The 25,906-nt window shown below is 41.2% G+C and overlaps 1 protein-coding gene across 9 annotated transcripts in view; it reads left to right on the plus strand.

Annotated features, from left to right (window-relative positions):
* THADA (THADA armadillo repeat containing) overlaps positions 1-25,906 on the plus strand; it is a 366,170-nt gene that overhangs the window by 268,928 nt on the left and 71,336 nt on the right. For all 9 annotated transcript variants that reach the window (XM_033175863.1, XM_033175871.1, XM_033175868.1 and 6 more), the window contains one exon: positions 9,205-9,299. In XM_033175863.1, the coding sequence (XP_033031754.1) occupies positions 9,205-9,299 (95 nt within the window). The remainder of the gene's footprint in view (positions 1-9,204; positions 9,300-25,906) is intronic.

Raw genomic sequence — 25,906 nt, forward strand, 5'->3', positions numbered from 1 at the left:
ACAAGGTGTGGCCTGTAATTTCCTTAGGCCTGAGTTTTCATCTGTGAAGTGGGAAGCTCTAAAATGAAGATGTGAAATAGAAGAGAGCAGGGGAGGGCATAGTGAGTAATGGAAGTGTAAACATAAAAGTGCTAAGAAGATACCGGAACTATCTATTGTCAAGTAAGGAAGTCTCTATCAACATAGTTGCCACGTTGAAAATGTGCCTTTATACTGGTCCTCACAGAAATAGCTGCACTTGGAGCCTTGCTTTTCACCAGACTGGCTACCAGGATGTAACACCAGTCTACTGGTTTCTCATTGCTTGGCCCAGTGTCTCACTTTTCACCTGATGGTGTGTTTGAAACACATAGATTCAATTTGTTGTCTAGAAAACCTTGATTCTATTCTTGGTTTCTGCCCTTATCTTGGCTAGGTCACTTGCGCTACTTTGTTGATTTGTAAAAATGGGAATAATAATTTCTATTTTTCTTCCTTAAGAATTTTACAAAGATAAAATAAGAATATTTTTTAAAGAGAAAACTTTTAATGTAATAAGATATTGATATTGTTATTATCATTACTGCTATTTTTGCCAGGGCTAATTTCCAAGTGTGTGCCTTGCCAAATTCACATGACCACCGTCTTGTTGACAGTGCTGTTAGAAATTCTCACCTTGTGATTTACATAGCTCAGGCAGCATCCGGAAGATTTCATCCACGTCACCGATTTATTCTTTTTTATGCTTTTAGGGAGAAAGTAAGGTTTGAAAAGAAAGGGAACTTCCATTAGCATTCTATATAAGAATTGAAGCTATATATCTTCCAAGCCCCAAACTGTACAATAAAAGTTTTCTTGGATACTACTTTTCTCCCATAATTCCTAGCACATAGCTTATTAAGTTATTAACCAGCAATTACTCTGGCAGCATATTAAACTTTACTTTTAAACAAGTCACAGAGGGAGGGAAACACGCATCTCTCATAAAAGGAATAAAAAACACACACCCTCTAAAACAGTTTCCCCAGGCTTTGAACAAATCCCAAGCCCCACACCAAGGTCTCTTTTTCATCATTCTCTGCACATAGCTTGAACGTTAGTACAGTAATGAGAACAAGATGCCTAATAGAAAGATGGAAAAATATGAGGATTCTGGAGGCTCCCTGGGGCCTCTCTGAAAAGGCAGGTGATTAATATTAGGAGGGAAATGCAAAGCCATGGCATTGAAGCTGTGGACTTCCTCGAGCAGCAGCACTCCTGAGGGAAACAGAGGAGGCTGTGGCTTTGGCCCTAACCTAAAAAGGGGACCCCAGTACCTTCTGCAGACTGCTGGAGACTTGCTGAATGCCTACCCAGAACCCTGGTGGAGTGGGTAAGGCCCTCTGCTTTCACAGATTACATTCCCCAGGATCAAAACCTGCTCTTCCAGAGAACGCGCACTATGCTCGCAATGCATAGCTGAACCTTCAGTCACTTTCTGGACAGACTCACAGCTCACGGTCTCTCACTTTGTGCATGGTGGCTCAGTAAGAATTCCCTAAAAGTTGGTCCACCACCAGAGCAGGGCATGGAGGATGACTTCACTTTAAAAGGAAAATCCAAGTAGGAGGGCTGTGGGGCAGCGTCTACATATGGCTGTGAGTATAAACACTCGCAAAGCTCTAGACCAAGAAAGGCAGGATGGATGTTGGGGCATACCATAAAAAATGTAGCTCTGCCGTCACACCTCCCCAAGGGAGGGCAAGGTAAACGAGCAGTCCTGGTAGCCAGCCAGGCCCTGCAAGCTGCTGCCAGCTGGCCCTGCATGCACAGCTAAACTCTCCATGTTACAGTAGGGGAAATAACTTGTTTAAATATATATATTCTGTAGTTCATCACCATTTTGCATTTTGATTTAAACAAATCCCCTATTGTTTCTCTAAGAGTGCCATATGATGGTTACTTGACTGGGGGCCATGGTAAAAAATGGAAATCAGAATGGCAGAGATGGGTTCTTTTTATTTAATTTATACTTCCACATTTACATGGTTTAATGTGGCCTCCATCAAAGAAGTACCTCCTAACTCCTATCCACAGGATATAACCAAATATAAGGAGAGGCAGTGTCTGGTCCATGGACAACTGTTACAATGATGTAAAGTGCTCAAGACTACAGAGATGACCAGTGGGATCTCTGGGAGAAGGGGAAGCTCAATGAATATCCTGAGTCGAGACAGTCATTCAGCGTATCCTTAGAGGTAGTTTTCTGGGTAATTTGGAAGGTAATCCTCTAGAAAGAGGAGGGACTTTGAAGTGAGTTGGGTTTTAGGGGGTTTGTTGTTGTTATTGCTGTTTGAGATAGGATCTTACTATGTTGCTCAGGCTGGTCTTGAACTCCTGATCTCAAGTAATCCTTCCTGTCAGCCACCAGAGAGCTGGAATTATAGGCACCTGTGCCACCTGTACCCAGCTTGAAGTGAATTTTAAATAAAGGGCATGAGGTGGGTGGACATGTGTCAAGTGGAGGGATCATAACGGGATGTGGAAACATGTTGTAAACTAATTTCCCCTTTCCCTCTTCTACCATTTTCCCCGTCCCATTCTTCTAACCTCCCTCCCTCTTTCCTTCTCCCCCTACTCCCCTTCTCACCTGCCTTCTCTCTCTTTGCCCTTTACCTGCTTTTCCTCTCAACCTGGTTTCCTTCTTTCCAGCCGGTTATGGGCCTGCTGGTGGTCCCTAGGATATTGCTTCATTAACTCCAGTGCTGGCTCCATAGCAAGAAGCTTCTAGTACTTCTCGTTTATTGTGGTTGAGAACAGAAGTGATCTGAGCGCTTATATAGGAGCTAAGATAAGAGAACTACCCCAGATGGGCTGGGATGAGCTTGCCAGCTGCACCTGTTTGATTTTTTGGAATTCCTTCTCTTTCGCCAGCTCAAACCCCTCCAGTGCCTCTAGAGCCTTCCTCCATGACTATCATGACAATCAAATCAATCCTCTGATTGTTTTTATGTGTATTTTTTTTCCACATATACCCCTCCCCCAACAAGATCATAAGCTCTGCAAAGCCAAAACCTTTTCCTCTCCCTCCCCTTCCCATCCCATGTGGGATATCCCCCATACTGCTCAGTAAATGTTTCTGTATTAATAAAGTTAAGCCATGTGTCTTAGAGACCTCAACAGACACTAGCAACCTAAAGCCAGAACAGCAGTTTCCAGCCCTCTGAAGATGGCAGTGAATTCTGGTAGAGCTTGGTAAGTCCAAAGTGAATTCCCTCTCTCTTCCAGGGAGCCCACCAAGGCTTCACAATATTAAGTGGGGACCCCAGCTGTCCATTGTGACTTGAGCTGATGGGGTCCCACTGCGGTCTTCACTCTTTGGAACTTTTAGAGCTCTGAAAGACCACTTCTGTTTCGGGCCCCTGTTGACTCATTCCATATCATTTCCTGCTAATCCCACTGGCCATCTTTGTAGTCTTAGCAGTTCACATCATTGTAACAGCTGTCCATGGACCAGACACTGCCTCTCCTTATATTTGGTTATATCCTGTGGATAGGAGTTAGGAGGTACTTCTTTGATGGAGGCCACATTAAACCATGTAAATGTGGAAGTATAAATTAAATAAAAAGAACCCACCTCTGCCATTCTGATTCCCACCCCCCATACCATTGTCCCTTTAGCACTTGTTATTCTCTAAACATGTCATGTCCCCAAGTCTTTGGACATGCTACTTCCTCTGTTGGGATCACTTTGCCCATGGTCTACCTCCTCCCCATTCTCCAGCTCTCTGCCAAGGCCCTTCCTGACTCACCCAGACAAACAGTTACTCTGTTAATCTCTCTTTTTGGGGCACCCATCATACTCTAGTATGACTGGTTGTGTGTTTTCCCAACTACACTAGTGGTTTTCAAGTGTTTTGTTTTTGTTTGTTTTTTTTTTGACACTGACAACAAGAAATAACTTTTACGTATGACCTAATGCGTATCTTTGTGTGTATATACTGTGCGAACAAACATTAAATCATGCACAGTCTGAAATTTTAATAACTGTGTAAGATATAAATTGTCTGCCAGAAATGGAACAGAGAGGGAATATGCTCAAGACAGAGCATATTTAATTTCAGGAATGTTTGCTTTCAACATATCCAGTGTCATTTTGGAGACAAAGCATAACCCTATTGATGCCATTCAGTATAATGTAGGGTAGCTTATTACCTGGAAAAGAAAAAGAAAAAAGCTAGGCCAATCAATTATTTTACTTAAACTTGTTGCATTTTAATGGTCATTTACATCTTAAAGATAACTTATTTTAAAAATCATTCTTAGCAAGGACTTAATGGAAAGCTGATATATAACAAAAACCTTAATGAAACCATGCGTTAGGAAATCTGTGAACTTTAAATCTCCTGCCTTCTCTCCTTACTATACTACTTTGATACACTCTGATTATATTTTCTTGCTTTCTCCCTCTGTCTTCCTCCTAGCTCCTTCTCTCCCTTCCTCCTCTGCCCCCATCTCTCTCCTCTTCCCTTCCTCCCTCCTTCCCTTCCTTCCTTTCTTCCTTCCTTCTTTCTTTCCTTCCTTTATTGCTGGTCACCACCCACTAGTTGACTTTATAACCAACTAAATGAATCATAACCTGCATTTTGGAAAACACTATTCAGGACTCTAAGTTCCTTGAGGGCAGTGACTGTGTCACTGAATCACTCATCTTCTTATTTCCAAACCCACCACTATTCCTGGCTCTCAGGAGCCTCTTAACAAATGTTTTCTGAATGAATAGACCTCGATTTAAAAAAAAAAAAAAAAAAAAAAAACTACAGCCACTGGGATTCCGGAAGGGACAGGAAAAGTGAATAATTTATCACAGAGTTCCCAAGATTCCTGCTGTCCTCTAGACACTGGGGCCTTTGTGGACGTGTCTGGGAAGCCCGAATCTCTGCCTGCCTTCGGCTTCTCCCAACTTCCAGGAGAGAGGCAGGAGATTTAAAGAAGTTCGGAGATTTCCTAAGGCAAAAACATATTAATCAGGTTCTGAAGTGGATATTCATAAAGGACAAATGTAAAAAAAGAGTGGAAGAAAACAAGATTCTTAACAGGGCCTTCATTTCGTCTACTGTATGTCAACTTCGTCCGCATAGTGCTTCTCCTCCTTCGAAAGCCACTATTAATGCTGCTTTTCAGTGCATCTGCTAGACGCTGATCACTTCTGATTTTTTTCAAGCACTATAAATCTTCATTATGCTGTGCTCCATGCCAGGATTTTTCCATTTGGGGGTAGAAAAAATCCCCAAGCCCACCAAAACCCTGTGGCTTAGTTTCCTGTCCAGCTGGCGTGCTGCTCTTCGGGATTTTGTTCCCATCATCAAAGTGGTTTGACAGACTGAGAACAAACCTCTGGCTCACCCTAAACTTACAGTGCACCATTTCCAAGTCAGAACAAACTTATTTTCCCGACTTAGAAGCCAGTTCAGAGTGAAGCCCAACTCTGTGACTCCAGACAGGGATGTTATGAGGCCTTGGCTGTCCTCAAGGGTGGAGTCAGGAATAGTGGGCTCCAGGCCGGAATTTCTCTCAGAGTCATCTCAAGGGAGAAGCCATGGATGGACTCCTTTGTGGCCCCAAATCTTCTGTTTCCTGGAATCCAAAGCAGCAGCATTTGAGGGAGCCTCCCATGATCTCGTTGACTACATCACACTTGGCCCCAAGCCTCACAGTTGTGGGAGCAGTGAGTGATTCCTCAAGTGTCCCAGGAGGCCAGTAAGGTCACCAGCCTGTACCAGGTCTAGGGAAGATGCAGAACACTTCAGCCTGGCAGAAGGCTCTAAAGATCGTCAACCTTTCTTCTATTCATTTAGAAATTTTTAAAAATATGCTAACTTAACTGAAAATTTCATGGAAACCAGGCTCCTCATCAGACTTGAAAGTCAAACCGGTTTCTCAACAACTTCTCTTTATGGCTCTGTATGGCTCCACAGAAAACCAGAAAAACATTTGGGGCAAAAAGCTATGACTCTGTGAGGCCACATGGGAGCAGGCAGTCAATTATTACACTAAGGAACACCCAGTTAGCATGAAGTATCCCATCAATTGAAAGCCTGACCTGCCTTCCTCTTGTTTCCACCTTCTCAACGCATTCTCTAATCTTCGCAAGCTGCCTCTCCTCGGGACTGGAGAAGCCAAATGAATTCCCTTGTCACATCTCTTACCCTCTTTCCAGATGCCCTTCTTTATCAACTTTGTCTCTAAATTCTTGCCATCTTACATGGCCCAGTTGGAAGTATAACTTCATTTCCCCAGTCCACCCTGGTGGGTTTGTTTGTTTGTTTGTTTGTTGGCTTAACTCCTTACATCCTGTTTTAAAGTTTGTCTTTGTTTTTGTCTCCAAAATTAGACAAAATTCTCAGGCCAGAAGCCATCTCCTGTGCATGTCTTCCCTGCACCTAGCTCAAGGCTGGATGCACAGGAGACATCCTGTCTGCTTTCTCAGCCATTGACTTTCCTCCCTGAGTGGCTCTTGCTTTAGCAGGGGGCAGTCCCCACTGTTAAACAGTAGAAATCTTACCATTGGGAATGATACCACTGAAGTTTTCATAGACTGTGGGCTTTCCATAGTGGATGGAAGAGTAACAGCAAGAAGTTAAGATTGAGAGTCCCAGGGTAAACTAGAGACAAAAGATAGGGGCAGGGTTAAAAAGAACCCCAGGCTGGACAATATAGCAAGACTCCATCTCTACAAAAATAATTTTAAAAATTAGCTGGATATGGTGGCATGCACCTGTAGTCCCAAGTATTTGGGAGGCTGAGGTGGGAGGATTACTTGAGCCCAGGAGGTTCAGGCTACAGTGAGCCATGATCATGCCACTGCACTTCAGCCTGGGCAACAGAGCAAGACCCTATCTCAAAACAAAACAAAACAAAAAAGAAAAGAAAATTAAGCAAATCTCTATGTTCTTAATAGAATGGTATCCTGAAATATATTAGTGAAAAGGAGTGATGATCAGAACCTAGTATATAGTAAGCCACCGTTTATATAAACAGGTGGGTAGCAGATAGATGCTTAGAATAGAATGTGCTTGGAAGGATATGCTAGAAAGTAGTAGTAGTGGTTGCCTCAGGGGAACAGTATATGGGCAGGGGGTAGGGTTGTGGAAAAGGGGCTTCATTTTCATTGCATGTCCTTTTGTACTTTTTCAATTATTTTTGCATAAATAACCTATTTATTTATTTATTTTTGAGACAGAGTCTTGCTCTGTTGCCCAGGCTGGAGCATGGTGGCACGATCTCAGCTCACTGCAACCTCTGCCTCACAGGTTCAAGTGATTCTCCTGCCTCAGCTTCCCAAGTAGCTGGGACTACAGGTGTCCGCCACCATGCCCAGCTAATTTTTGTATTTTTAGTAGAGACGGGTTTCACCATGTTGGCTAGGCTGGTCTCAAACTCCTGATCTCAGGTGATGCACCCGCCTTGGCCTCCCAAAGTACTGGGATTACAAGCGTGAGCCACCGTGCCTGGACCACCAGCATACTCTTAACCAGCCTCTGTTTTTCAGTCTTACCCCTTATAATCCCAGCTACTTGGGAGGTTGAGGCAGGATAATCACTTGAACCCAGGAGGCGGAGGTTGCAGTAAGCCGAGATCACACCACTGCACTCCAGCCTAGGTGACAGAGTGAGACTCTATCTCAAAAAAAAAAAAGTATATGATACCTATTTTTCATGTTAGACATACACCAGCTCCAGATATAGACATTCAGGATAGAAGTGTGAATAAACTTTAGGGAAATTTTTAAACTGTTAATTTATAGGAAATGAGAAGGATGGATTTCAGGATTAAGACACATGGAAACTCACTAGCTAGAACACTTGTGCCAATTTGAATGCCATCCCCTAATCCTGTTTTGGAAGTAGAGAAGGGCAGGGAATGAACTGTTCTGGAACATCTGCCATGGCCAAGCAGTGAGGTGGGCATTTTAAGTTTACTGTGCCACACTGAACACTCACAGTGACTCACAGTAAGGCTGTCTTAGTCCATTTTCTGTTGCTATAACAATACCACAGACTAAATAATTTGTTAAAAAGTCTATTCAGCTCATGGTTCTGGAGCCAGGGAAGTCCAAGAGCATGGCTCTGGCATCTGGTGATGGTCATCCCATGGTTGAAGGATGAAGGCAGAAGAGAGCACGCAAGACAGAGAGGAAATCAGGCCAAACTTGTCTTTATAGCAAACGCAGTCTCCAAATGACTAGCCCAATCCCGAGATAACAGCATGAATTCATTCATGAGGACAGTACCCTCATCACCCAACCACCTCTTAAAGGCTCTGCCTTGTAACAGTGTTGCAATAGCGTTACGTTAGAACGTGAATTTTAGCAGGGGCAGTCAGACCATAGCAGACGTGAGAATATAGTTCCCATTTTACAGGTCAGGAATCTGATTCAGGTCACAGAGATTCTAAGTGGGAAAGCCAGGACTCAAATGTAGGTCTGCCCTACTGTCTCTGCTACTCACAGTGTATCGTTAGTACACCAAAGATGTTTTCGGCCTTTTCATGGACAAAGACACTCAAGAGTCAAGGCCCTTCAGTGCTGTTCTTAAAAACAAAGTCTTTCTTCTTCCTTTTGTATATAGATCCCCAAATCTGAGCCCACTTACTATTTCTACTATGTGGTTCAAAGAGCTGCTCCATATATTGAATGAAGAAAAAATCCGTTTATTGGGGAAAATGTCATCTCCAGTGTTTGTTAATCTTGCCCGTGTGTCTATTGTTCAGCTGGTTATTTCAAGTCCACAGATACAGTTTTTAATATGTGAGTGTCATTTTCCTTCTCCAAAATACTAAATCTGATTTTCATGACTGATTATTTTTTTCCCCAAATTTCTACACTTAAGAGTGTAAAATAATAGAATACCATCTCCCTACCCCTTCTGTCCCATCTTATTTTCAACTAACTAGGATAGGATCTTGGTGTTTGTTTTCATTTTATTTTATTTGAAGCCAGAGCATGGAGTTTTTATCTATTTTGTCTACACATAGTCTTGGCCTCCACCATATGGTCAAGGATTTCATTTTCTCACATTAGTTGCTTATTTTCTTGCCATCAATGATTGTACACCGTTTCTTACCATTTGCTGTAGCTGCTTAAGCCCCATCCTATACCATAGAAAATACCCATGTTCTCCTTCCTGACACCCAGACCTAAGGGAGAGAAAATCTCAATTTATATTCTGTTCTTTACCTTTCTAGGCAAAATCCATGTTTGGTGACCAGAGCTGTATATATTGATATTCTCTTCCTGTTGACTTGCTGCCTCAACAGATCTGCAAAGGACATCCAGCCAGGTATGATTCATAGTTATACTATATTTTGGAATGGTTACACATCTTTGAAATGTAGATGGAGTTTTGAGTGGCTGTGCCACACACTGCTCCACCTTCTACTTTTGTAAGACTAACCACACATCAAAATTAAACAGTGTTACATAGTTCCCTCATGGAAGTTTCTTGGGAAAACTTGTTCTTGTTTATTTGGAAGTTTGCCGTTTATTTTCTAGTTGGTCATTCAGGGAAGAGTGAACTCTACTCAGATACCCTCTGTGCTTCTACAACCCTGGCTTTTTTCTATTTTACGTATTTTCTTTGAAAGGTCATTATTTTGAATAGCTGCGAGTTCATTCTGTTCCATTCTGTGGAGATAACCGAGCTGGACTCATTTGATGCTGAGTATTTGAGACTCTCTTCTCAAATCGACCGCTACACCAATGCACTTATGAGTTGCTGCCTCAGGGTCTGACTTTCCACAGGTTTCTTGGTTCTGTATGTTTCTGGGGATGGACCCCAGATCCACATACAGTTGTTCTATTTTAATCATGATTTGCAAAGTGGTTTTTCTTTTTTAAGGGAAAACGGCAACTCCAAATAAAATTTTTTTTGATGTGTTTATATAAGAGGCTGCAGGAAGTGCTGTACATGAATTCCAGGCCACGGACTGAAACTGATTTTCATCAACACAAACTGGAATGCAGGATAATGAGCCTGCAACTGGTTAAAATCAGCCTCTTCTAATTGATTAGGCCTGTCTAAAGGAGGCTACAATTACAAAGTCAGATTCTGAGTGCAAGCAGACCAGGCCTTTCCTCTGTTACATTTAGTCTGTCAATGATTTGTTGTCTTCAGTAAATACATTCAGGCTGTCAATGTCCAGTTCTGTTCATATGGAACCCTGTTCCCAAATTCAAACCAATTTAAAATGCTTTGCAGGAGGGAGGTGGGGGAGGTGGGAGCATGCAAAACCGTCTCATCCGGATCAATGTATATTAGCCCACAAAACCCCTGTGGCCATGCAGAGATAATAAGAACATGCTAGACTCTCATCAACTCCACATCCCTGGATGGGGGTAGCTGTTGTATCCTCTTTGTAGTGTAAAATCATATGGTTTTATAGCTATAAAGGAATCCCAGTTTATGCCTCTTATCCCAGCATAATTATTAATAGTGCCCCCTTTTACTCTTGAAAGTGATGAGGTTTGCATAATAAATTACTGGTCGCCCTGGCTGTAAGGGACCCCAGAGTTGCATCTACTTTAGCTAACCCTTGATTTAACTGGAGTCCAAAGTTTGTAAAGAGACTATGAATTCAGTGTTACCAAGCAAATTGCTTTAGATTTCCACCATTTCTGTATTTCAGTTCCAAATTCCATATAGCTTTATAGTACCTCCCTGCCATGTATCTAAAGGGCTTTGGCCATAACAGATTTATTCATTGCTTACAAATCTACTCACTGGGATTCTGACAGTTTATGGTTGACTGTAATCATTCGTTTTTTTGAACTGAGTTTTTCTTGGCTCATTTAGTGTCATTATTCTTTGTCTAGAATGGTTAACCCTTATATGTTGTAAAATACCTTCTTTCTTCCCCAACTACCCATCCTTTACTGATGAGCTGAGTTCCTTGAAGATGACTTTAACTTTTTTGAGCCATCCATTTCTCCAAGCTGTTAACATTATTTAGAGTTTATACCCTAATTAAACAGATCACAGCTTGTTTTCACAAGCTGTGTTTAATAACTTAACAGTATTTCACTTGCATCTATATATTACTCTTAAAGATGTTACTCTGCAGAGTAAGATGTGAGGACAGGATGTTTTTATTCTCGTATGACAACCATAGCTCTAAATATTTTGTCCTGCACTATCCGGTACTACAGCCACTAGTCACATGTGGATCTTGAGCACTGAAGATAGGGTTGGTCCAAAAGGAGATGTTGTGTTAGTGTAAAATACATACTAGATTTCAAAGACTTAGTGTGAGTTAAAAATAAAATTTCTCAATAATTTTGTATTTATTATGTATGTGTTGGAATGTTTTGACATATTGGATTAAATTTAAAATGTATTATCAAAATTAATTTTACCTGTTTCTTTTACTTTTTAAAATGTGGCAACTAAGGTCAGATGTGGTGCTCAAGCCTATAATTCCAGCACTTTGGGAGGTTGAGGCGGGAGGATTGCTTGAGGCCAGAAGTTTGAGACTGGCCTGGCAGCGTAGTGAGGCCTCATCTCTAAAAAAAAAAATTTTAATTAGCCACATGTGGTAGCATTCATCTGTAGGCCTAGGTACTTGGGAGGTTGAGGCTGGAGGATCACTTCAACCCAGGGGTTCAAGGCTGCAGTGAACTATGATCATGCCATTGCATTCCAGCCTAGGCGACAGAGCGATAACCTGTCTCAACAAAAAAAAAAAAAAAAAAAAAAAGAAGAAGGAAAAATAAAATGTGGCAACTAGAATGGGAAAAATAACAAAGAAAAAATAAAACTGTCATTGAAATATATGTATTTAACTTTGTCAAATGGAGAGATAGGAAGAATTGTAAATGACATCATAAGAACTCAAAAGGTACATTAAGTAACATTATTAATGATGGAAAATGTGGCCATTTACATTTTAAATTACGTATATATGACTCATTTTTATCAGACAGCACAAATTATATTCAGTCCTCAGGGAATTACCCTCATAAAATCACTGTATATGTGTGTATTTATATATATGTATGAATATGCATGTTCATATAATACATCCACACAAACAGTGGGAGCGTATTTTCTTTCTTTGAGGATGGAATAGATTTTTGGAAATAACCAAATACCAAATAAAATGGCAATTGAGATGGAAAGCACCGTTTGGGATAAAAATAAACTGTGTTTAATGTAGTGAAATGTATTATTGTGTGTTTTATAAATTGTTCCCCAAAACAGGTTGAGCAATAGATAAATATATCACCAAATAAGTCGATCACTTATTTGGATGTGTAGATTTCAATATGCTTTCAAAATAATGTGATGATACTATAGTTTTAGCATATAAGCTCCTTGAAAGAATGGACCATGTCTTAGATTATTTGTCGTCTAAGCACATAGTAGGCCCTCATTAAATGAATTTATTAACTATTTGATTGAAATTCAGTTTTCCTCAGTTTTTAAAATAGTAACAGGTGTTATGAAAATACAGATTTTATTTAAACTCATGTATCAAATAGATGTGAATTCATTTTCTGAATTCAAGCACGATGTTTATGTGTGTATGTAAATATATATCTGCCTCCCTTATTAGCTCACAAAGCCCAGAGTAGGAAGTATACCACATAGACTGAAGCCAAACCTCTGGGTTTGAATCCTAGATCTGCCATTTACTAAGTTTGTGACCTTAGACAAGTTATTTAGCTGCTTTGAGACACGTTGTTTCCATTGTAAAAGGGAACAGTAACATCTATATCTTAGAGTGGTTATCAGCTTATACATGTAAAGCTCTATGTGAAGAATGTGCTTTGCGTGGAACAGAATAAATGCTCAATAAATATTAACTTATTAATATGATTGTCTTTTTTTTTTTTTTTTTTGAGATGGAGTTTTACTCCTGTTGCCCAGGCTGGAGTGCAACGGCACAATCTCGGCCCACCACAACCTCCGCCTCCCAGGTTCAAGCAATTCTCTTGCTTCAGCCTCCCAAGTAGCTGGGATTACAGGCATGCACCACCACGCCCAGCTAATTTTGTATTTTTAGTGGAGATGGGGTTTCTCCTTGTTGGTCAGGCTGGCCTCGAACTCCCAACCTCAGGTGTGTACCCACCTCGGCCTCCCAAAGTGCTGGGATTACAGGTGTGAGCCACCGCGCCCGGCCTATTGTCATTATTATTCGCTGGAAGCTATGCATCTAATCCAGTCTCCTGTAGCCAGGCAGCATTGTGTTCACCTCCTCACCTTCACTGTTCTCGTATTTTTAAACATCTTCAGGAAAGAAGAAATACCTGCTTTCCTAGGAAAGCACTGGGAAATACCTGGCTTAGAATGTCAGGAGTCCACTCAATTAGGGTTGCCCCTGTCCCTCTGATCCAGAAAAAGATCTTTTTTTTTTCTTTTTTATTTATTTTTTCATTCATCAGACCTGCTAGCCTCAGGGATACATTGCACACTTATATCTGGAGATAGAGATGAATATGCCTTGGGCTTATAAGTAGGTACAATGAAGGATTTTTCAGATGCTATATTAAAGGAAGTATGTATGGGACACATTTGAGGCACTAAAGAAAGTTAGATCATTTCTACTTGAGAGGACAGGAAAGACTTCCTTGAAGAGGAGATGGTTGAACAGAGTTTTGACAGTGGGTAGAGATTCACCAGGATGGGCAAGGTGGAGGTGGGTATTACAGACAGAGGTAGGAGCATGGCCAAAGCTGTAAGGGTACAAATCAGCACAGCCTTCAAAGCACTAGGGACATGGCGACTGGAGGGTTGGGTTCAAGGCCAGGCAGGTGTGACTGATGAGGCGGGGGAGGCAGAAACTCAGTCATGGAAGGCCTCATTCATAGGCCAAAGTCCAAGGAGCCTGAATTTGACCCTGCAGACAAAGGAGTTCATTGGACAATATAAGACAGAGAGTAGGACTGTGTGGTTTTTAAGACAATGTGACATTTCTTTCTCTGCCCTCATCCTTACCAGATTTTTAGGACCCTCATGGAACCAAGTTCCTAGTGTCACTCCAAAATAATGTAACTGGCTGGATGCAATGTCTCACGCCTATAATCCCAGCACTTTGGGAGGCCAACGCAGGAGGATTGCTTGAGCCAGGAGTTCAAGATAAGCCTGGGCAACATAGCAAGACTCCATCTCTACAGAATTTTTTTTTAATTAGCTGGACATGGTATTATGTGCCTGTAGAATCCCAGCTACTCAGGATGCTGAGGTAGGAGGATCCCTTCAACCCAGGAGTTCAAGGCTGCCTTGAGCTGTGATCACACCATTGCTCTCCAACCTGGGTGACAAAGCAAGATCCTGTCTCTAAAAAAAAAAAGAATGTAACTGGAAATTCATTCACTTTGCCTTTGCCCAGCCATTTTGATAATCAGTATTAGAGATTTGCGAGGTAGAGAGTGGGGAATGGAGGACCAGGACCAGACTAGAATTAAAGGCAGTGCTATGGTAAAAGTAATTATTTTAGAATGGTGGGATTACAGGGGAGATTCCTTCTCTTATTTTCTATTTTACTAATTTTATGAAACATTTAATTCTGTTTCATTCATATATGTGTATATACATATGTTTAAATTAAATGTATTTAAATATGAATCTTGAAAGGGATTGATTATTCCAAAGGAAATGTAGTAATAACAATTTCAGGGAAACTTTTTTGGATGGAGGAGCATCTGCTCATCCCCTCTCCAATCTTATTCTGTAAATGACCTTGGAAGGCTTTTCCTACCTCTAACGTGTCTTAGAACCACATTGAAGGGCTAGGGGCATAAACAAGGAGAAAAACAGTGAAGGAGAAAGGCAGAGAAGATGATTAGAAAAGCTTAAGATAATGATGTGTTTTGTGTAATTCAAACTTTAATCTTAGTGCTTCCCAATCATTTGAGGTTTCCTCAGCCATTAACTAGGTTTTAAAATGTTCAAATCTGGGGGTTTTGTTTTGAGTTTTAAACCCACAAGGACTCTCTGTCCCCTGTATTCTTTTTCCTCTTCTGAATCCAGCTGTCATCATTAGTATATATCAGTTTCCTGCTGGAATGGAAAGAAAATTATAGTGTCCAGTTGTAGTTGAGGGAACAAGGAAGAAAAAGCCGAACTGCCACAAGGATTCAGAGGGCTCGGTTTCAGGCTGGGCAACGACATGGAGACAAGAACTTTAATTCTTATTTTAAACCCATCTTAAATTATTTGCTCTCAGGTTGGAAATTTTCCATTGAAATTTCTGTTGACAGAAATACCATCTAAGACTTGACTAAATATTTACCCCTTTTACACTGAGATGGACTTTCTGTTTCTCTTATGCCCACACCCCTTGAAATTGTGTCTGTCACAACTATTGAATTGAACATTTTCTTTTACCAAGTATTTAAATAAATACCTACCTGCACTTTCAGACTTTCATTTTAATCTCTCTTGGTGGGTTTATGAGTGGGTGTTTCCTTTCCTAGTCTCCATTTTATAAATTTTATGCAACTTGGTTCTTTTATAATTACGTGTATGTATAATATATTGAAATATGACTCTTGAGGATTAATTAATCCTAAAGAAATGACATTAGCAATCATAGGTAGAAATGTTTTAGGTTGATAAGGATTTGTCCATCCATACCCTTCATGTAAGTGACCTCAGAAGGTAGTTTTCCTACCCCTGAAATGTGGATAGAATGCCCATTATACTCTCATTTTTAGGAAACATTGTTTTTATTTTTATTTTTTTTTATTTTATTTTATTTTATTTTTTTTGAGACGGAGTCTTGCTCTGCCACCCAGGCTGGAGTGCAGTGGCCGGCTCTCAGCTCACTGCAAGCTCCGCCTCCGGGTTCACGCCATTCTCCTGCCTCAGCCTCCCGAGTAGCTGGGACTACAGGCGCCGCCTCGTCGCCCGGCTAGTTTTTTGTATTTTTTTAGTAGAGACAGGGTTCACCGTATTAGCCAGGATAGTCTCGATCTCCTGACCTCATGATCCGCCCGTCTCGGCCTCCCAAAGTGCTGGGATTACAGGCTTGAGCCACCGCGCCCGGCCATGGAAACATTGTTTTTAATCTCATCCTCCTTGTATGGGGTTATAATAATAATAGCCAACATTTATTGAGCATCTGTCTCTATGCCAAGCACTGCCAAGCATTTTATGTGCATTAATGAAGAAAGTACCAATGTTCATCATAGACACACAGAAACTGAGGCATAGCAAGACGTGCCCAGTGTTCCATGTGTGCTAAGGTGGCGGATCCTGAGTTCTCCAGCTGCCCGCACTGTGGCCCCACAGCACAACCAGGGCCACAGTCAGGAAACACCAGTCACTCACTTAGGGAAGGGAGTCTGAGAACCCTCTTTGTGGACTCAACTTTCCAGGCTTCTGTCCCTGCTGCAGAACCCTGAGGCCTCAGAGAGGGATCCCCCTTTCAGGAGTTTCCACATCACAGGCTTTTATGGGGCCTTTCTTGCTTGTGTTTCTGTTTCCCATCCTGAGGGTGTGTGGAATGATACGAGAGCCCACCCAGGACTGCAGCGTGGTATTAGAAAGAGCACGCTTGACTGCTCCCGGGCAGCCACCTGCCCTTTTTCCCTTGGAAAGTGGACCTATGGCCACTGCACAAAACACCTCCTAATACCAGGCTGCTGGTGACTACATTTTGTGGTTTGTTAGTTGGAATTTATAGCTCAGATCTCATCACTCTGCCAAGTGCAATAAACTTTTGTTTTAACTGGAATATAACTTTTATTGTTATTATTTCTCTTTTAAATGTCTTAAAAGTGACCAACGTGTGCAAGTGGAGTCAGAAACCCTAAATAGTCTAAATGCCAAGTCAGTGTGCTCTGTAGATCAGTGTACGATTAGAACACAGGCTCTCAATTATTACTGCTTGTGTTTCTATAATGGAAGTTAGGTCACATAAGCCCCCCTGCAGGCCAGCTTAGATGTTGATGATGCTTAAATGGTAAAATCTGTGAGAAATGTTCAGCAATGCCCTGTATTTGTACTGCCAAAAACATGAATAATACATGTGTGACATGAATAAATAGGTCAGTGATTTTTATGACATATTAATTTCCTTTACCTAAGTTCCTGGGAAATATAGCTGAACAATTACAGAGAATGAAAACAAACTGGCATCTTAAAACACCTGCTTTGATTATTTGGTCTAATTAGGTTACATTTAACTATTTCCATTTGAACAAATTGAAAACAATTCTTATCTGTTCCTCGGTCATGCACTTTATCAGTGTTGGATGCAGATGTGTTTAATATGACATAGTTGGCGCTATTCTCTCAGCTCTGGGTGGGAAATAAAAAGGAATTGAGAACATATTTTGAGAGTCTTCTGGGGACTTTGTATTTCTGGGCCTATAGCTATGAAATTTTAAGGAGGAAAAAAAAGGCTTTGTTGTCAATAAATTAGTTGGTTTTCTCCAAAACACTGCAACTGTCATCTGACCTGCTGCTTATGCCAAAATTATCTTTCCCAGGGAACAGTGAGCTTCTAAAATAAGCAGATGATTCCTAACTGTCTTTCAGAAGTCAGAATAATATAGGGTGTGTTATTAGATTGCTAGGTTAACGTGGTATTTACTCTGTTAATTCCAAACCTCGTGCTGGGTACAGAGACCCACAATTCTTTAGAAATTTAGTTTAGAGATCATAGCAATTTAAGTGACTTACCCAAAGTTACACAGCTGGTTAGTGAAAAGGTTGAGCTTTCCTGACTCCTTATTCACTGTCCATTTCTGTGACCAAAGTTAAAGCCCTCATATAATGTGAGAGTTGTATCTGTGGCAGAACCGTGTCATGAAACCTTCTACCCACATTTTCATCCCAAGAGTGAAATACTGTTCTAGTCAACAACTAGGGTCTCAGAACATCTGTGATTTCTTATTTTTTATTTCATTTTTGTTTGGTTTTTTGCAGCTTTGTCACCCAGGTTGGAGCGCAGTGGCACAGTCATGGCTTACTGCCGCCTCAACCCCATGGGCCCAAGCGATCCTCCTGCCTCAGCCTCCCGAGTAGCTAGGACCGCAAGGCACATGCCACCATGCCCACCTAGTGGTTTTTTTGTTTTTGTTTTTGATTTTGATTTTTGATTTTGTAGAGAGAGATCTCCCTTTGTTGCCTAGGCTGGTCTCAAACTCCTGGGCTTAAGCACCCCTCCCGCCTTGGCCTCCCAAAATGCTGGGATTACAGGCATGAGCCACCATGTCCAGCCACATCTGTGGTTTCAATATTCTCTGTTCCTGCCTTTCCCAACTCCAGCCGCTCATCACAGATAATCTGAAAGTAGTTGCCCATGTCAGTTAAATTTTTATGCAAGTAGTTTTTGAAAGCTTACTTAAGATATTTCATATAAACAGAATCATACCTTTGTGGCCTTTCATGTGTAGATTCTTTCACTTAACATGTTTTCAAGGTTCATCCATGTTGTTCGTTGTATTCTTTTTTATGGCTGAATAATATTCCAGTGTAAGATATCACATTTTGTTTATCCATTCATCAGTTTGATGACATTTGGGTTGTTTTCACTTTGGAGCTGTTATGAATAATGCTGCTATGAGTGTTCATGGGCAAGTTTTTGCTGGGACCTGTGTTTTCAATTCTCTTGGGTATTTACCTAGAAGTGGAATGTCTCGGCCATATGCCAACTCTAAGTTTAACTTTTTGAAGAATTGCTAAATTGTTTCCAAAGAGTCTGCAAGCATCTTACATTTTTACCAGCAGTGTATGAAGTTTCCAGTTACTCCATATCCTTACCAACTCTTATTGTCCATCTGTTTTATTAATAGCCATCCTAGTGCTGGGATCTCTTTGTGCTTTTGATTTGCATTTCCCTGATGACTAATGAGCTTGAGCATCTTTTCTAATGCTAGTTGGCCATTTGTATATCTTCAAAGAAAGGTCTCTTCAGATCCTTTGTGCATTTTTAAGTGAGTTATTTGTCTTTTTTTTTTTTGAAACAGAATTTCACTCTTGTTGCCCAGGTTGGAGTGCAATGGCATGATCTCGGCTCACTGCAACCTCTGCCTCCCAGGTTCAAGCAATTCTCCTGCCTCAACCTCCCAAGTTGCTGGGATTACAGGCATGCACCAGCACGCCCGGCTAATTTTGTATTTTTAGTAGAGAAAGGGTTTCACCATGTTGACCAGACTGGTCTCGAACTCCCTACCTCAGGTGATCTGCCCGCCTCAGCCTCCCAAAGTGCTGGGATTACAGGCATGAGCCACCGCGCCCGGCCGAGTTATTTGTCTTTTTATTCTCAAGTTGTAAGGGTTCTTTTTATGTTCAAGATATTAATCCCTTATAAGGTACACAGTTTGCAAATATTTTCTCCCTTCCTGTGGATTTTTACTTTCTTGATAATGTCCTTTGATGGACAAAAGTTTTTAGTTTTGAAGTCCATTGTATCTATTTTTTCTTTTGTTGCTTGTGCATTTGATTTCATGTCTAAAATCATTGCCTAGCCGGGCGCGGTGGCTCAAGCCTGTAATCCCAGCACTGTGGGAGGCCGAGACGGGCAGATCACGAGGTCAGGAGATCGAGACCATCCTGGCTAACACGGTGAAACCCCGTCTCTACTAAAAAATACAAAAAACTAGCCGGGCGAGGTGGCGGGCGCCTGTAGTCCCAGCTACTCGGGAGGCTGAGGCAGGAGAATGGCGTGAACCCGGGAGGCGGAGCTTGCAGTGAGCTGAGATCTGGCCACTGCACTCCAGCCTGGGCAACAGAGTGAGACTCCGTCTCAAAAAAAAAAAAAAAAATCATTGCCTAATCCAAAATCACAAAGATTTACACCCATATTTTCCTCTAGAAGTTTTATAGTTTTAGTTCATAAGTTTATGATCCATGTTGAGTTAATCTTTATATCTGGTATGAGGTACAGATTCAGCCTCATTCCTTTGGCATATGTGACTATCCATTTGTCCCAGCACTGTATTTCAAGACTATCCTTTCTCCATTGAATTGTCTTGACACCCTTGTCAAAAAGTCAGTTGACCGTAAATTAGGGATTTGTTTCTGGATTCTTAATTATATTCCATTGATCTATATATCTCTCCTTATGCTAGGAGCACACTGTCTTGATTGCCATTACTTCATAGTAACTTGAAATCAGGATGTGTGAGTCCTCTTTCTTCATTTTTCAACATTGCTTTGCCTATTTTGAGTTCCTTGCATTTTCATATGAATTTTAGGATCAGCTTGTTTTGAAAAAAAAAAAGGAGGGGGAAGGAGGGAGGGAGGGAGGAAAGAAAAAGCCAGCTAGAATCTTGATAGGGATTAAATCTGTAGATGAATTTGAAGAGTACTGCCATCATAACAATATGATGTCTTTAAATCCACGAACACTGAATGTCTTTCCATTGATTTAGTTCTCTTTAATTTATTTCAGTGGGTGTTTTATAGTTTTCATGGCACATATATGTCATGCACATCTTTCGTTAAATAATTTAATTTGTTCCTATTTTGATGCTGTTAGAATTATTTTCCTAATTTCATTTTTGGAGTGTTCATTGTTACTGCATAGAACTACAATTGATAATTTGTATGTTGATCTTTTATCCTGCAACATTGCTGAACTTACTTATTAGCTCTAATAGGTTCTATTGTGTACTCCGTTGAATTTGTGGCTGTGAATCTGTGACTTGCCTTTTCATTTTCTTAACAGTGTCTTTTGAAGAGCAGACATTTTTAATTTTGATAAGGTCAACTTTATCCTTTTTTGTGTGTGTGTTTTATACTTTTTATGCCCTAGTTAAGAAGTTCTTGCCTATTCCAAGGTCACAAAGATGTTCCCTCCTTTTTCTTCTAAAGTTTTGTAGTTTTGCATTTAACATTTAGATCTGTAATCTATCTCAAGTTAATTTTCATGTGTATCATGAGATATGGTTGGCATTCTTTTTTTTATTTTTTTCTTATGGATATCCAGTTTTTCAGCATCATTTTTTGTTTGTTTGTTCATTTCTAGAGGCAGGGTCTTGCACTGTCTTCCATGCTGGAGTGCAGTGGCACGATCATGGCTTAGTGCAGCCTCAAACTCCTGGGCTTAGGAAATCCTCCAACCCCAACCTCCCGAGTAAGTGGGACTACAGGCACATGCCACCATGTCCTAATTTTTAAATTTCTTGTAAAGACAAGGTCTTGCTATGTTGCCCAGGTTGGTTGAACTCCAGGGTTCAAGCACTCCTCCTACCTTGGCCTCCCAAAGTTTGGGATTACAGACGTGAGCCGCCGTGCCCAGCCCCCAACACCATTATTGCTTTAAATATTTCCTCCATCTCTTCCTGTTTTTCCTTTCTTTCTGTGATTCCATTCAAATGTAACTTAAGTCCCTTGAAGTTGTCCCATATATCGCTGATGCTCATTCTTTTTTTTTTTAATCTGTTTTACTTTTGATAGCTTCAACTTTTGTGACTCTAAATTCACAAACTTTTTCTTTTGCAGTGTATAACCTGCTACTATTTTCTTTTAAGAAAAATGATGTAGGGTCTCACTATGTTGCCCAAATGGTCTTGAACTCCTAGGCTTAAGCAGTCCTCCTCCCTTGGCCTCCCAAAGTGCTAGAATTACAGATGTGAGCCACCATCCCCAGCCTCTACTGTTATTTTCATCTAGTGAATTTTTTTTAATTTTAGATATTGTATTGTTCTGTCCTTTTTATATCTTCTATATCTCCCTTTATCATGTTCAGTCTTCCTCTAGATTCTTGACCATATGTAGCAGGCGTACATAACTGTTTTCATGTTCTTGTTTCTAATTTCATTATTGCTGTCATTTTAGGATATTTTTAAATTATTTTTTCTCCTGGTTATGGGTTATACTTTGCCACTTCTTTGCATGCTTAAAATTTTTTATCAGATACCAATGTTAATTTTTATGTCATTGGGTGTTGGATTTGTTTTATTCTTTAAAGTGTTGGACTTTGTTTTAGCACACAGTTGAGTTACTTAGGATTGGTTGGATTACAGATCTCCAGAGCTCTCTCACTATACAGATTTGTTCTCTCCGGTATTGTACCCCACAAATTCCAGCTGCCTGAGTCTTCCCAAACTCTGATCTCTCATCTTTTCAACTGAGCAAGACCTCTGGGCTCTGAGTTCCTCCTCTCTGTACTAGGGCTTAGAAATTCCCTCTTGGCAGTAAGCTCAGGCAGTTGTAAAGCTTGCCTTATTGTTGTCTTCTTGTTGAGTCTTGCATTGCTTGTATCCAATGATTAAAAACAATAATTTCATACATTTTGTTCAGTTTTCTCATTGTTTATGGTAGAAGGACAATTCCTGTAATGGTTAATCTTTCATAGGCAGAAGCAAAAATCACTTCTGTCACCTTGTCTTGAAACCTTTTGGTCCTTCAACTGTAAAGTGGGTGTCATACACTCAGAAGATTGGGGTAAATGTCATAAAAATTAGGAAAAGTCACATTATAAGAAAAAGCCACCATTGGGAGAACAGCAGCTTATCAAGAGATAAAACTGATAGCAAGAACAAAGAAATGAATGGCCATGATATCCAGGGTGGAAGCAGCTGGATCCTGACTCCCAGATTCATTTCCATTGATTACCTGGCAGAATTAACCTAAGTCCTCTCTCCATGTTGGGGCTGGACTTCACATTAAAATAGGGACACTCCTAGTACAACCAGATTTTGTTGGATTTTGCTAGCAGCTGTATACTACACCTTGCAACATCACTGATGATTTGGTCTACAATTCACTGGTGCCAGGAACCTCTTCAGTCTTAGATTCTACAGACCCTCAACCCCAGGGGCATTCCCAGAACTAAATTGTAGCACTAGCAAGGGACTGAGATGGGTGATCCTAGTGTCTCTTATTACAGGTGAGGCAACAGAAGTAAGCCCATTATGTAAAGGAATCCTCCCAGTTAGCAATTGACTCCCAAGTTGGTTTTGCGGTATCCCATGGACTAAGTGTGGAAGAGAAGCCCCAGGTCCTTTGTGAGTTAGAGCTTAAATTAAACAGGGTCATGGTGGGCGAATTTCTGATTCCCAATCCTGTTCTTAGGACCAGTTCACCAAAAGAACCAGGAGGCCGGGCGCAGTGCCTCACACCTGTAGTACCAGCACTTTGGGAGGCCAAGGCAGGTGAATTGCTTGAGCCCAGGAGTTCAAGACCAGCCTGGGCAACATGGCAAAACCCCATCTCTACAGAAAATACAAAAAATTAGCCAGGCATGGGGGCTTGTGCCTGTAGTCCCAGTTCCCTGGACTGAGGCTGAGTTAGGAGAATCACCTCCCAGGCTCATTTCCATTGCTTCCTGAGCCCGGGATGGCTGCAGTGAGCTGCATGCAGTCATACCACTGCACTCCAGCCTGGTAACAAGAGTAAGACCCTATCTCAAAAAAAGAAAGATTGAGAGAGAGAGAGACAGAGAGAGAGAGAAGGGAAGGAGGGACGGGAAAGGAAAGGAAAGGAAAGGGGAAAGGAGAAAGGAGAAAGAAAAGAGGAAAGGAAACCAGAAGTAGTGTATGCTTAGAATTAACTATGTTTGTGTCTTTGAGTTGTCATGTGTTTATCCACAGTAGTTCTGGACTTCCTCCCTGTGTTGGGCAAAGGCTGAGATGGGATGGTGGGTGGAGGCAATAGTAAAAGCTGTGGGTCCCACCCAGGGCCTGGTGAGCTCATCTTTAGCCTACCCAGATCCTTTGAGCTCTTCTGGCTCTGCTGTCTCCCAAGCCAGAGAGGATATGTTTTGATTTTATGGGCTACCAGGATAGTCTTCAGAGTATCCTCGGAAGCACATCCTCCTTCCTCAGCAGCCGATTGGGAATCCTACACTTGAAAAATACATGCCTTTGAGAATATGCCGGGACAAGGGAAAGTAGGGATGTTTTCCAAGGAGTGTGTGTGATGGGGGCTGCACCTGTGTAAGCAGAGATGATGGGGTTCAGAGAACCAGAAACAAACCTAGGCAAGAAATAAACAACCAGTACTAGTTCAGGGTGAGACAAAGTTAGTTTCCAAATCGCTCCACCAGGTCATTCAACATGTTTGTAACTGAAAGAGCCCCTGGGGTCAGGATTACAGTTTACTGGGCGGGTCAAGGATTAAATGGAATAATGGAATTTCCCTTTGATAAGGAGAAGCCAAGATTTATTAAGTCATTTTATTTTGTTGTTGTTGTTGTTCCTATGGTTTCCTTTTCTCTAAAAATATAATTTTTTTAACTGAGAAATTGCATGACAGGACATCAACGTTAAGAGTGTACAAATTATCATGTGTGATTATTTTTAGAACCAGTTTATCCACCATTTCAGATAAAAACTTTTGTTGGATCTGATTACAGAGCTCTGACCAACGCTACAATTCTTTGAAATAGAAAAAGCAGGCTGTTTCCCTATGCACTGAAAGTGAAGTCTGGGCCAGGCACAATGGCTAATGCCTGTAATTCCAGCACTTTGGGAGGCTGAGGTGGGCGGATCACTTGAGGTCAGGAGTTCGAGACCAGGCTGGCCAAAATGGTGAAACCCTGTCTCTACTAAAAATACAGTAATTAGCCAGGCTTGATGGCTGGCGCCTGTAATCCCGACTACTCGGGAGGCTGAAGCAGGAGACTCACTTGAACCCAAAAGGTGGAGGTTGCAGTGAGCCAAGATTGTGCCACTGTACTCCAGCCTGGGCAACAGAGTGAGACTCTATCTCAAAAAAAAAAAAAAAAAAATGAAGCCTGCTCTGTATTTTTTCATCTGCTACTTTTTTAAGGAGGTTGGAGATACTGGGAGAGAAAGGAGAAGATAGAGAAAAGTTTATAACAATTATGTCTGCAAAGGAGAAATTCACTCGTTTGTTCATTCATACATTCCTTTGAGGCAGAGGAAACAACATGTGCAAGTTCAGACAGAATGAGGAATCTTCTTCTGAGACTTAGTGGCAAATGACCTTCCATGGTAGCACAACCAGTATCACTGTCATTTGCACAGTATCCTTATAAGTGACACTTTGTAGTGGTGAAACCATTTTTTTGTTGTTGGGTTGGTCTTTTCAGTCCTGAGGAGGATCTTTCTGCCTTCACGGATACTGACTGCTGCTTCTAAATAGAACAAGTTGTGTATGATTACTGGGACTTTGCCTCCCCCATAGCCATCTTTGCTGGGACCAAGGAAATGTTGTCATTCTGGGCCTTACATTTTTTCTTTCTTGCCCTTTTTATTTTGACACAAGACGATCAGAAGGCCAGGGACTGTATAATATGCAGGAGCTCTTTGGTTGAATACTAGATGAAGGGGTTGACTTATGATGAAGGGCTATGGTGTACAAAAACAAATACCATTAAACACTAGAATGACACACATTCAGCATGGCAAGATGTTTGCACTATGGAAAGCACAGATGATCTCAGATGGTCTGAGGTGGAGGCCCTAAAAGTGCGGTCCCTGCACCAGCAGCATCAGCATTACCTGGGAATTTAATTAGGAAATGTAACTTTTGGGGGACCCTGCCCCAGACTTACTGAATTAGAAACTCGGGGTGAGCAGCTAAAGTTTGAGAACCGCTGGTCTAACAGTACAGCAACCCTACATGGGACATTGATCACTGATTGGAATGCCAGGGGAAACTGCCCTCTCTAATTATTATTCCTCCCCCACCCCTGGCCACACCTAAAGTTAAATTCACCTAAATTAAATGCTGTTATGGTGTAACTTCACTGTATCCATAATTAGGTGGTAATATTATCCACTTTTTTTTTTCAGAATGCCCTTGTTAAAGCTATTTAGATTAACATGCATCTTTTAAAAATTATATTGATTTTTTAAAAATTTAACAAACCTGTATGAATAGCTCAGAAGAGCAAAGGTGAATGGCCCACAGGCCTTCCCTTTGGGGTTATGCTTCTCCTCTAGGGAGGAGACAGACTGCCCTAAATAATAGAACAGAACATGCTAAGTATGATGCCATCCCTGCTCAAGGTCTGTGCTACTGTT

The sequence above is a fragment of the Trachypithecus francoisi genome, unplaced genomic scaffold (genome assembly GCF_009764315.1).
Source record: "Trachypithecus francoisi isolate TF-2019V2 unplaced genomic scaffold, Tfra_2.0 Lachesis_group17, whole genome shotgun sequence".
NCBI classification, from domain to species: domain Eukaryota; kingdom Metazoa; phylum Chordata; class Mammalia; order Primates; family Cercopithecidae; genus Trachypithecus; species Trachypithecus francoisi.